The 13,108-nt window shown below is 50.0% G+C and overlaps 1 protein-coding gene across 2 annotated transcripts in view; it reads right to left on the bottom strand.

Moving 5' to 3' along the window:
• The window catches only part of LMNA (lamin A/C), a 50,786-nt gene that overhangs the window by 7,953 nt on the left and 29,725 nt on the right, over positions 1 to 13,108 (bottom strand). For both annotated transcript variants that reach the window (XR_014542395.1, XM_083590159.1), the window contains exons 2-9: positions 10,300 to 10,456; positions 8,431 to 8,556; positions 8,039 to 8,209; positions 6,648 to 6,773; positions 6,084 to 6,304; positions 5,572 to 5,785; positions 4,535 to 4,642; positions 4,234 to 4,353 (exon numbers count right to left, since the gene is read on the bottom strand). Coding sequence is in view for 1 of the 2 variants with exons in the window: in XM_083590159.1 (XP_083446285.1) it covers positions 4,234 to 4,353; positions 4,535 to 4,642; positions 5,572 to 5,785; positions 6,084 to 6,304; positions 6,648 to 6,773; positions 8,039 to 8,209; positions 8,431 to 8,556; positions 10,300 to 10,456 (1,243 nt within the window). In the remaining variant the exon portion in view is untranslated. The remainder of the gene's footprint in view (positions 1 to 4,233; positions 4,354 to 4,534; positions 4,643 to 5,571; positions 5,786 to 6,083; positions 6,305 to 6,647; positions 6,774 to 8,038; positions 8,210 to 8,430; positions 8,557 to 10,299; positions 10,457 to 13,108) is intronic.

The following is a 13,108-nucleotide window of genomic DNA, read 5'->3' as shown; positions in this document are numbered from 1 at the left end:
GGGAAGAGGGGTTTGGGAGCAGTTAAATTGTCACAGTCTCTTAAACCTCTTTTTAAAAATGGGCATGTAACAGTCAACAGAGGAGTCACATCCACACTGGGAACTATAGCTAAGCTACAGTTCCCAGCACCCTTCACAAACTACAGTTCCCATAATTCTTTGGGGGAAGCCACCTGCTCTAGATAGATGGTGTTGAAGTGACCAGAGCAGTATCCTATAATTTAAATTAAGAGGTAGGGCACTCCAGGCCCTGAGACTCTGTCCAGGCCATACTCACCACCCACACTCTGAGAAGAAGAGAAGAAGAAGAGTTTGGATTTGATATCCCACTTTATCACTACCCAAAGGAGTCTCAAAGAGGCTAACAATCTCCTTTCCCTTCCTCCCCCACAACAAACACTCTGTGAGGTGAGTGGGGCTGAGAGACTTCAGAGAAGTGTGACTAGCCCAAGGTCACCCAGCAGCTGCATGTGGAGGAGCGGGGAAGCGAACCCGGTTCCCCAGATAACAAGTCCACTGCTCTTAACCACTACACCACACTGGCTCTCTTTTCCCTGACAGGAATGGATCCCTGATAAGGCCTCTTTGCTCAGATAGGAGGAGGACGGGGGGAGATGTGCGTGTGGTTGTTTTAACCTAGCCAACAGTACAGAGGAATGTGTCGCACCGGTGGCTCCACCCATTTTTTTTTGCTCTGCTCATCCCATGAGAAAATGCATCCCTTGGGTGAAAAAGGTTGCCCCCCCAGCCCAATAAATTCACAGACATAACAGGAGAAATATAATAATAATAATAATAATAATAATAATAATAATAATAATAATAATAATTTATTATTTATACCCCGCCCATCTGGCTGGGCCTCCCCAGCCACTCTGGGCGGCTTCCATAGAAACCAAAAATACAGTAAAATATCACTTGTTAAAAACTTCCCTGAACAGGGCTGCCTTAAGATGTCTTCTGAATGTCAGGTAGTTGTTTATCGCTTTGACATCTGCTGGAAGGGCGTTCCACAGGGCGGGCGCCACTACCGAGAAGGCCCTCTGCCTGGTTCCCTGTAGCTTTGCTTCTCGCAATGAGGGAACCGCCAGAAGGCCCTCGGCGCTGGACCTCAGCGTCCGGGCAGAATGATGGGGGTGGAGACGCTCCTTCAGGTATACTGGACCGAGGCCGTTTAGGGCTTTAAAGGTCAGCACCAACACTTTGAATTGTGCTCGGAAACGTACTGGGAGCCAATGTAGGTCTTTCAAGACCAGTGTTATATGGTCTCGGCGGCCGCCCCCAGTCACCAGTCTAGCTGCCGCATTCTGGATTAGTTGTAGTTTCCGAGTCACCTTCAAAGGTAGCCCCACGTAGAGTGCATTGCAGTAGTCCAAGCGGGAGGTAACCAGAGCATGCACCACTCTGGCGAGACAGTCCGCAGGCAGATAGGGTCTCAGCCTACGTACCAGATGGAGCTGGTAAACAGCTGCCCAGGACACAGATTTAACCTGTGCCTCCATGGACAGCTGTGAGTCCAAAATGACTCCCAGGCTGCGCACCTGGTCCTTCAGGGGCACAGTTACCCCATTCAGGACCAGGGAATCCTCCACACCTGCCCGCCTCCTGTCCCCCAAAAACAGTACTTCTGTCTTGTCAGGATTCAACCTCAATCTGTTAGCCGCCATCCATCCTCCAACCGCCTCCAGACACTCACACAGGACCTTCACCGCCCTCACTGGTTCTGATTTAAAAGAGAGGTAGAGCTGGGTATCATCCGCATACTGATGAACACCCAGCCCAAACCTCCTGATGATCTCTCCCAGCGGCTGCATGTTAATGTTGAAAAGCATGGGGGAGAGGACAGAACCCTGAGGCACCCCACAAGTGAGAGCCCAGGGGTCTGAACACTCATCCCCCACCACCACTTTCTGAACACGGCCCAGGAGGAAGGAGCGGAACCACTGTATGACAGTGCCCCCAGCTCCCAGCCCCTCAAGACGGTCCAGAAGGATGTTATGGTCGATGGTATCAAACGCCGCTGAGAGATCCAGCAGAACTAGGAAACAGCTCTCACCTTTGTCCCTAGCCCGCCGGAGATCATCAAACAGTGCGACCAAGGCAGTTTCAGTCCCATGATGAGGCCTGAATCCCGACTGGAAGGGATCCAAACAGTCCGCTTCTTCCAGGTGTGCCTGGAGTTGTTCGGCAACCGCTCGCTCAATCACCTTGCCCAAGAATGGAAGATTTGAGACTGGGCGATAGTTGGCCATCGTGGCCGCATCTAAAGATGGTTTTTTAAGAAGCGGTTTAATAACCGCCTCTTTCAGCGGGTCTGGGAAGGCTCCCTCACGGAGGGAAGCATTCACCACCCCACGAAGCCCATCGCCCAGTCCTTCCTGGCTAGCTTTTATAAGCCAGGATGGGCAAGGATCCAGGAGACAGGTGGTTGGTTTCACTCGTCCAAGCAGCCTGTCCACATCCTCGGAGGTAACAGATTGGAATTGATCCCACTCAACTTGACTAGACAGAACTCTAGCACTCTCCCGCCCCGGCCCTGCTCCCACGGTGGAGTCTACTTCTTCCCGAATCTGAGCGATTTTATCTGCAAAAAACTTTGCAAAATCATTGCAGGAGAACATGTGGCCCGTACTGGGCCCCGATGTTGCAGGTGGTTCCGCTAAATTGTGAACCACCTGAAAAAGTCTCCTGCTGCTGTTTTCTGCAGATACAATAGAGGCGGTGAAGAAATTCTTCTTCGCCGTCGCTATCGCCACTTGGTAGGCTCGACGTTGAGCTCTAACCTGTGTCCAGTCAGATTCGGAATGAGTTATCCGCCACCGGCGCTCTAGCTGTCTCAACGATTGTTTCATTGCCCTCAGATCTGTGGAAAACCACGGGGCTGTCCGGGCTCCATGCAATCGGAGAGGGCGCTTCGGAGCCAAACAGTCAATAGCCCTGGTTAACTCCACATTCCAGCGGGCCACCAGGGAATCAGCTGAAAGGCCATCAACATGGGATAAAGCATCCCCTACCACTCTCTGGAAACCATTTGGATCCATTAAGTGGCGGGGGCGGACCATCCAAATTGGTCCCACCTCCCTGCAGAGGGGATGGGTCGCAGAGAAGTCCAGTTGCACCAGGAAGTGATCTGACCATGGCACTTCTTTCGTTTCGCTTTTAATTAATGTCAGATCACCAACATCCATAGAGGTAAACACCAGGTCCAAGGCATGTCCGCGGCTATGGGTTGGGCCAGACTTATTCAGGGACAGCCCCATGGAGGCCATGCTTTCCACGAAGTCCCGAGCGGCCCCTTGTAAGGTCGTGTCGGCATGGATGTTAAAATCCCCTAGGACGACCAAGCTAGGTGTCTCCAGGAGAACATCCGCCACGACCTGAAGCAGCTCGGGCAGGGAATCCTTGGTGCAGCGGGGAGGTCGGTAGACCAAAAGGAATCCTGTACTGCCCTATTGCCCAACTTCCAGAACATGCACTTGGAAAACTGGGTCTTCCCAATAGGATGCCTGGTGCAAACTAATGACTTCCTAAAAATCACTGCAACCCCCCCTCCCCGCCCACATGACCTGGGTTGCTGTGCGTAAGAGAAACCTGGTGGACAAGCAGCGGCAAGGACAGGCCCATCTGCTTCATCCAACCAAGTCTCTGTTACACATGCCAGGTCAAGTCCTCCATCCATGATCAAGTCATGGATGGCAGTGGTCTTATGAATCATTGACCTGGCATTGCACAGCAGCACCTTCAGGTCATGTGGGTATCCCTTGCTGATTCTACTATCCATCCGGTCAGGACCAGTCCCGGAGGCAGGAATAGTCCTCAGACAACGACTAAACCTGCCCCCTCTGTAATGACATGGTCTAGTCTTAGCGTAACTCCTCCTCCTACCCGTGATCACTGAGATCGGTTGTCCCAGTGCATCCCCCCCTGTGGAACATGCCCCAGCCATTTTGTGGGCTGGGGCCCACTCCCCGGCAGCCCTGACCCCTCCCCCTAAGAACAAAATAACACCTTAAACAAACAAACAAAACCAATAAAACAATACAAAAAAAAAAAATGTAAAAATTACAAAAACATCAAAATAAAAATAATAATTCCCCAAGCCCAACCCAGGAAGAGGGGAATGTGAGAGCCGTAAGCAAAGGGCAATGCAATGGAGTCCTGGGCTTTGACCAGCAACAGCTCTGGCCTCACTGAGGAATAGCGGCCCCAACCATCCACCACAGGGTGCCTTACCTCTCCACTAGAGGTGAGAAGAGCAGTGCGCAAGCTGTCTCCAGTTCCCCACGAGCTCTGGTTTTTCCACACCATATCACTGGGAGGGTTGTGGGTCACCCCAGCACCAGAGGCCCAGATCTTAAGTGGGGACAGAGAGGAAGAAGAGAAAGTCAACAAGGGAGATGCCGACATACAACAGTGCTGCATACTGGAGGAGGTCCAGGGGGCTGCGCCACATCCATCCTCCTCCTCACGCAGTCACTGGCCCCGTTATGGGAATTATGCACTTCTGCTTTGCACGAGGCTCGCAGCTACTCACCGTAACCAGCTGGCCTGCCTTCAAGGTGAACTTGGGGGGGAACCTGTAGGAGATGGGGGCCTCGTCTCCATTCTGGCGCTTAATCTGCCAGTTTCCCAGGGACTGGTCCTAAAAAAACACAGAAGAGGGATGGCCATGGTAAGTGTGCGCAGAAGCGGCGCCTCTGGATGCGGGACTTTTTGGGGTATGTACAGACCCCCGGAACAAATTAAGTTCATATCCGGAGGGTCCACTGTATAACTCAGAATAATGTGAACTTAAATAATATATATATCCTCAGATCAATCTTGAGGAGATATATACTATCTTACAGATTACTATTCAATGTCACCAGGTTCAAGAGTTCGAATGTAATGTAATTCGAATGAAGACCAGGGTACAGATTCTCTGTGTTAAATCTTGCAGTTGAGAAACTGTATGAGGAGGAGTCCGACAACGAGATGTTCAGATAAAATCTCTCTTTCAACACCCTTCTTCAGGCCGGTCCAAATTGAATAGTAATCAGTAAGATCGTATATATCTCTTCAAGATGGATCTGAGACTGTTGTTATATATATTCTTTAAACTCATGTTATTCTGAGTTGCATTGAGATAATTCAGTGTGCAATATACTCCTATTTCTTATAGAGAGTGATGCTTGATGAGGTTCTATTCTCTGTATTCCTTCGTTGTTTGATGCTAGGAAATCTAAACAAAAGTGGCAGCTGATGCCCTTTGGGCTTGGTAGGACAGAAGGCAAGGAGCCCGACAGCAGGTGGCGCCAGAGGCAATGGCAAGCATTGACAAATAATTCTAGCCCTATCCCCACCCTTCCTGAGTTCTACAACAGCAGCACTGAGACTAAGCTGATGGGCATGCTGATGGCGCAAAATGCGCCTGGCACCTGGCGAATTTTGAATGCGGCCGAGGACTGAAAAGCTCATCAAGATCTGCCTTATGGGCAGCTGAACATGCCCCTCTTCCTCCTGACCACCCCAGGATTTCTGCCAAGCAGCAAGGCACTTCCCTTTTCCCGTCCCCACCAAAAGGTAACCCACCTCATTTGACTTGTTCCTCAGGCGGACAAACTTCCCTGCCAGGTCTATTTCCTCCACAGCCACGCGGCCGCTGGTCCGGGCATGGTGGGAATAGCTAGTGCGGCTCTCTCCATCCTCCAGCTTCCGCTTCTTGGAAGAGCTTTGCATAGAAGAGTGGGAGATGCGTGTCCTGGTGCCCCCCTTCTGGGAGGTGGGGCTGGGGGAAAGACGCAGCCTGGGGGTGAGGAGAGAAGAGAGAGGAGAGGGCGTCAAGGTGACTTGTCTTCAGATGCATGCAGGAGCTGAAACTAAGAACATAAGAACCCTGCTGGATCAGCCCAATGGCCCATCTAATCCAGCATCCTGCCTCTTTGTTCTGTTCTTTTCCAAGAGAAGACCCATTTACCAAACCCTCCACTCAACCTACAGCCGGACCCTCCAACAGAGAAAGAACAGGAGGCCACCGACCGAGGGAGACCACCGTGTTTTGACTCCAGCCCCCCCTGGGTCAACTTTCCCAGCCCTGCACCTACCTCTCCTCCTCTCCCTCCAGGAGCTTGCGGTAGGCATTGATCTCCATATCCAGGGCTAACTTGATGTCCAGCAGCTCCTGGTACTCATCCAGCTGCTGCTGCATGCGGGCCCGCATGTCTGCCATCTCCCGTTCCTTTTCGGACAGGATACGGCGGCTGGTGTCGCGCTCCCGGGCAAGAGCGTCCTCCAGGTCACGCAGCTTCGCTTCCTTGGCAGAGAGCTGGGGAAGGAGACATAAGAGAGGAGCTGGTAGGTGGAGCAGGCCAACGGCACAAGGGGCGTGGAGGTGGGCTAGAAATTCACTAGATTCTCACAGGGTGGTGGTGCTCATTCTTACTCTACAGGGTTGGAAATCAGAAAGGGCTTCACTCAAAACCCCTTAAGAGTTAAGTGGGCAGTGTTTCAGTGCAATGTAGCCGTTACTCAGCTGGAGGAATAAGCCTCAATTTAGAGCACCCTGGGCAAAGGCATTCAGCAGTGCCACAGTTTCATCCAGGGAGCCAACAGCACTCAGAGAGCACAGTACTGACCGCCTGTCCCTGTGACCCTTCCCGATCCCTCACCTGCTTCTGCAGCTGGCTCAGCTGCGCCGACAGGCTGTCGATGCGGATGCGAGTCTGCTGCAACTCTTCGTGGGCTGCCCCCGCCATGCTGCTGTTCCGCTCGGCTGACTGCTTGGCATTATCCAGCTGAAAAGGAAGATCGGCTGCGATGAGGCACAGAAGAAACTGGGCGCTCCAGAAAGGAGGACAGAAAGGAACTTTCTGGGACATGGGCTGCCTTTGTCTAAAGCAGCCTTCACCAACCTTCTGGATGCTTTGAACCACAACTCCCAACATCCCCCAGCCAGCATGGTCATCTTGGACTACAGCTCCCATCAGCCCCCAGCCACCACTGGACATTAGTTTGCAGTGGGTTGGGAACACAGTTTAATATCTTTAACCTGCACCACAAGTGGAGGTGGTTTCTGGTTTTTTTTACTTCTGGAAATCCAAACCAGCCACTGAAGAAAAATGGCTATCTGGGAGTGGTGATGGTATTTCAATGCAGTGTTTCAAAACAATATTTAACAGCCCTGATTGTTGTACAAGAGAGAGAGGGAAATAGTGACCATGATAGTGTATTAGATATGGCCCAATGTGCATAGACCACAATGCAGGGTTGTTGCAAACCACTCTTCTCTCAAGTTCAGTGCCGCATCCAACACACGCGACTATCCGTAGACTACACTACAGGGCTGCTGCAATCCACTCCCTCACAGCCCTCACACCCAGCCTGCAAAATGGGGAGAACCACCCAGGACCATTGGAAGAGTAGTCCTTTGAATGCAGGCAACAGCCGGCTGACGTGTGACCATGCACATGCGCACTGCTGCAACCAGGAAGGTGGCAGAGGCAGAGCAGGGGAGAGCAAGCAGACACACGCAGTGTGTAACGTAGCCCCCGCACAAAAGGGGTCATTGCCTGTACTTCAAAAACTTGAACTCCTCACATTTCCTACACCAAACAGGACCTAAATGAGAAATAGTGTTAACTCTTGGACTTTAATTCTAGCTTTTTAGTTGGGGCTGGTTGGGTGGAGAGATAATACGTGCAAAGGGAAAGCAGGGCTGGCCCAGGATGTTTTGCCGCTTGAGGCGAGACAGACAATGCTGTCATGCTGCCTTCTCCTTCTTCTCCTCCCCCTCTCCTGCAGCCTGCCCCCAGGAGGCTGGAGAGGAGCAGGCGGGTGGAGGTGGGGGGCAGCTGTGGGGGTGATGGAGGCGGCCCAATCTGCCACCTGAGGCGACTGCCTCACAGGTGTGCCAGCCCTGAATAGCTCCGCAGTCTCTTAGGAGCAGGCTGCCACTGCAGTGCAAACCAGAGGAAATAAACAAATAGGTTGGCACCAAAAGTAGTGTAAAAAGGCTCCATCTCTCTGGCCAAAGGTAAGGAGTTTAAGGCCAGGGTGGTACCTTGGAGCCGTAAGTCTTCTCTAGCTCTTCCTTGTACAGCCTGACTTGCATTTCGTGCTGGGCCCTCAGATCATGCAGGGCATCAGCCAGCTTGCTTTCAAATTCCCGCTGGCGTCCGTTGTCGATCTCCACCAGGCGGGTCTCGTGGCGGCGTTTGCTCTCGCGAAGCTCCTGCAGGAGAAGCCGGAAAGAAGAGTCATGGGGGACGAAGGCTATTAATGGCTGGAAGCCAGGGGCAGAGGGGGGGGCGTTCTTGTGCTCAGGTCTTGCTTCTGGGTTTCCCCAAACAACCTTCAGCCTTACAATGCAGGGACAGGAATTGCGGGCAAGCCCGGGGGGGTTGGGTGAGGGTATGTGCGGCTGTGCTGTTTTTTGCAGGCCGCCCCACTCACCTCGCTGTAGATGTTCTTCTGGAACTCGAGCTCCTCCCTCAGGGTCTGCAGTCTGTTCTCCGCATCCACCCGTCGCAGCATCTCGTCCTGAAGTTGCTTCTTGGCCTCAGCCAAAGCAGCTTCCAGCTGTGGACAGATTGGCAGGGAGACAGGGTGGTATGAAAAAAAAGAGAGCGGGAGAAGCATGTCAATGGGATGAAAGGTGGCGGCCTTTATATATGCCCACCTGAGCACTTGAATCCATGGAACTGGCTCTGTTACAGATGCCACATAATACTCATTCCACATTTGTAACAAATCAATCTTTTAGTGTAGTAGGACTGTGGAACTCTCTGCCTGTTGGTATTGGCAGATACCTTCACTGTACTCTTTTCAATGCCTAAAATTGTTTTTGTTCCAGTAAGCCTGTCCAGATTTGTAGTACATTGACCTGTGTTTCAATCTGGTTTTTAGTTCCTCTTTGACCTTATTCTAACGTTTTTAATAGCAACTTTATTGTTTCATTCTTTTTGCAAACCCCTTTGAGGTTTTTCCTTACAATCAAGCGGTAGATGCATTTTGTGAAATGAATAAATTATACCGGGGGCAGATTGAAGCTGTGGCTGGGCCAGGGACTGCCATATTCCCCAAGCATTGTCTCTCAGATGGGCTGGGAAATCTCTGGGAGCACCCAGGTGCATTTCCACTTTGCCGGGATTCCAAAAACCAGCCCAAGAATAGGGGCCAGCCCTGGCTTGGCACTCTCATGGGTCACAGGTGAAGCTGCCCTCTGCAAAGCCAGGCCGTCTATTGCGCTCAGAAGCTTCTGCTGAAAGCAGCTTTCTGACATACAGAAAAGACATGTGGTACAGTCCTCCCTGGAAGTGAAGCTTTCCAGATGGGAGGGGGTGAATAACAGCTTTGTGTGTGCACTGGGGAGGGTGCTTCACCACATATCCTCCTGCCCACTACAGTCTGCAGTAGCACTGACAGCCAGAAGGTCTACCCCACATGCTTTCACCTGGAAGCATGAATCTGCTTTAAAATCCAAGAGGGATTGTTGGGTTTAAAGGACTGCCTTGCCCAGATGGCAGATTGTGCTGCCATCTGCTGGCTGTTTAAAATCTTCATGGGATAGATTTCCTAACCTCCAGTGCTTCCCACTCCCCCCCCCCCCCCACAAAAAGAGTTCCGGTACAATTATGGACTAGGGTTGATGAAGGCAGGGGTTTATGAATTCACTATGGGGTGGGGAGAGGGAGGGGAGCCAGCTTCCTCCTCCCTCTCCCATAACTGAAGGTGGAACGGGCTGGCAGACCAAAGAAAGCACAACACAATTGGCCAGGTGAGATTGCTTTCTTTTTAAAAGGAGGTTAGGATGAACTCGTAGAAGAGCAGGAGATCTATCTGCAGCGGTTAACCATGAAAGCCAAGTGGAACCTCCAAGACCCAAGGCAGTCTACCCTGATTGTCAGACGCTGAAGTCAATTAACAGGCAACCAACAGTCACCCTCCAGGCCCTATGTGGGTGTGCTAAGAGGCAAACCGGCCGGCAGCTGCCTGAACAGAAAGCTGGCCCAGACAGCATTTTGGTCTGGCTAGCAGAGGTCTTCCACATTCTTAAAGATTGCGCCATCTAGGGCAGGCATGGCCAAACTTGGCTCTCCAGCTGCTTTGGGACTACAACTCCCTTCATCCCTAGCTAACAGGACCAGTGGTCAGGGATGATGGGAATTATAGTCCCAAAACAGATGGAGACCCAAGTCTGGCCATGCCTGATCTAGGGTCAACTTCACAAGTCCATCCACCCCCCCAGTGGCAAAATTAAGGTCCATTGCAGAAAAACGTAAGATGAAGAGGGAAGGAGACTGCTGAGCTGGTGGTCCTCACCTTGGCCAGTTGCCCCCGCAGATCACGGAGCTCATTCTCCAAGTTGCGCTTCTCTCCCAAGGCGGTGGTGAGTGCTGCTTCCTTGGAGTTCAGCAAGGCCTCAACGTCCTTCAGGCGGGCTTGAGCAGTCAGCAGCTCCCCTTCCTTCTTGGTGTTCCTAAAATGGGAAAAAGAAAAAGGCACAGCTGTTAACCCAGACTGGAGAGAGGCTTGTCTTCTTCACAGACCAAGGTACAAAAACAAACAAACAAACAAACAAAAAAAGCCCTGACGATTTGTTATTATAAAAATGGCAAATGACAAAATCATTGCGGAAGTAATAAAATGGTTCGTCTGTTTTCTTTGTAAGTCAGTCTGCAATGAGTACGATTTCATAATATAATGCGTCAGTAAGCAGAAAATGCAACGCGAAGTTCTTAAGCGGCAAGATCGACAAGACACACTGAGCTTTGCTGGATCAGGACACAGAGCCATTTAGTCAAGCATCCCATTTCAAACAGTAGCTTGTCAGATGCTCTTAAGCAGGCATAGGCAAACTCAGCCCTCCAGATGTTTTGAGACTACAATTCCCATCATCCCTGACCGCTGTTCCTGTTAGCTAGGGATGATGGGATTTGTAGTCCCAAAACATCTGGAGGGCCGAGTTTGCCTATGCCTGCTCATAAGGAAGACCCTCAACAAAGATATGGAGCCAGTGGCCTGTCCCTGCTGTTCACCCTTAGCAACTGGTGTTCACATCTAGACTGCCTCTGGATTTGGAGGTTCTATAAGAAACAACATCAATCAATAACACTGTCTCCCACCTCTGTGAAGTTGCCTAGTCCCTCTTTGAAGGCACTCTGAGCCAGCAACCATCATATTTCCAGAAAATTCCGTTTTCTGCACCTGAACCTCAGTTTCACTAAAACAACCAATTATGAGAAGTTCTTTCTATCCACTTTTGCCACAACAAGCCTAGTTTTATAAACTCTCCTCATGTCTCCACTTAGCCTTCCCCTGCCCCCAGGAAGGGAGGAAACGGAGACATGCAATGCAGCACAGACAAGCGTTCTGCAACCAGGTGCCCTCCAGGTGTCCAGGTTACAACTTTTGCCGTCCAAAACATTGTGAAGGCTGATGTGGGCCACTGTGACCCTATCCTCTTGCAAGTGTGTTTAGAAATATGTATAACACTGTTTTAGGTTAATCCACTAAAGCTTTTGTTGATTAATCTACCAAGGTCAATTTCAGAAGTTGAAGGCACAGGTTAGTTTTCCATGACTACTTTGGTTCTGGTGTGTTACTGTCACAGATAAAGGGGAGAAAAATATGAAAGACTAAAGGAGAACTTCCCTCCTAACACAAGAGGTGTAGCCCCTTACATATTAAATGTCACGTTTTCTTAACTGCCTTTAAAAAGAGAGGTTTTAATATGTGTATTTAGAAGTTTTGGCAATACAGTGGTACTTTGGTTCTCAAACGCCTTGGTACTCAAACAACTTGGAACCCAAACACTGCAAACCTGGAAGTAAGTGTTCCTGTTTGCAAACATTTTTTGGAAGCCGAATGTGCTCCGTTTCGAGTGTTATGCTTCCGATTTGAGTGTTACACTGAGGTCTGTGATTTTGCTATTTATTTTGCTTTTTTGTTTTTGCGGCTCTTATTGTTTTGTTTTTGTGACTGTATGGAACCCAGTTCAGCTACTGATTGATTGATTGCGTGACTGCAGTACATTGCTTATTCCTTTCATTTTATGGATCAATCGTCTTTTCAGATAGTAAAATTCATGTTAAATTGCTGTTTTAGGGGTTGTTGTTAAAAGTCTGGAACGGATTAAACCATTTTGCATTACTTTCTATGGGAAAGCGCGCCTTGGTTTTGGAAGGGACTAAGTTTGAGAACCAAGGTACCACTGTATGCAAATGTAATCAATCAAGGGGTGTATTAGCAGATAATCTGGTTGGCTGACAGCCCTTAAACACAGGGGTGGCTTTGACGGTGCTTTTCATGTTCCCCAGTTCTAAACAGGAAATTTTTCGGTCTCCCTGACTGGCTGGGAGCTCACCACAACCTGAGCATCTTTGGGAAAGCGGTGCAGGAAAGTTCTTACACCAACATGTTGCAGGTGGCCTAAGAAGGAGAGATGGGTGATGCTAAGCTGCAAAGCTCCCTAGTTGACCTTGTGGACTAATCAACATTGTCAGCCTGGCTTACCTCTCATGGTTGTTGTGAGGGTAACTGGGGGTGTTGAAACATTTAAGCTGGTTTTAGTTCCTTGAAGGAGGAGAAAATGTAATATGAGATGGTGTGAAGGGAGATTACAAATCTAATTAAAAAGGCCAGCAAATAATTTCACAGGAACCATAGCATACCAGATAAAGAAAACTCCTACTCCAAGAAGAGGGAAAACTGGGCCTCAAGATCTTTTTATTTGGGTTATAGATATATATATATATATTAAAAGGAGGGAGACGGAGAAAGCTATAAATAAGGCTGAGGCAAGAGAAAATCCAAACGTTGGTCGTCAGCTCAGATCCAAGTTTCCATTACTCGCTTACATTCCATTATATTTTGCTTTATTTTCTTTCTTTCCCCTCCCCTGCCAAGGAAGACAGAAGACCAAGAGACAGAAACACAGCTGCTTAAAAAAGCATCACCCACCAAACAGATGACGGCTGGGGGGAGGCGTACTAAAGAAAAATCAGAGCTGCAGACAGAACCATCCTGCCTGGCTGGAATGTTATGAACAAGGGAGTCCCTCTTAGCCGATCAAATTCCACAGCTGAGCTCATCTCCAACGTTTGGTTGACAGGGCAGCAGGCTATGGGGA

The sequence above is a fragment of the Podarcis filfolensis genome (assembly GCF_964270895.1).
Source record: "Podarcis filfolensis genome assembly, chromosome: 16".
In the NCBI taxonomy this organism is placed as follows: Eukaryota; Metazoa; Chordata; class Lepidosauria; order Squamata; family Lacertidae; genus Podarcis; species Podarcis filfolensis.
This window is presented reverse-complemented; position numbering and strand designations above follow the sequence as displayed.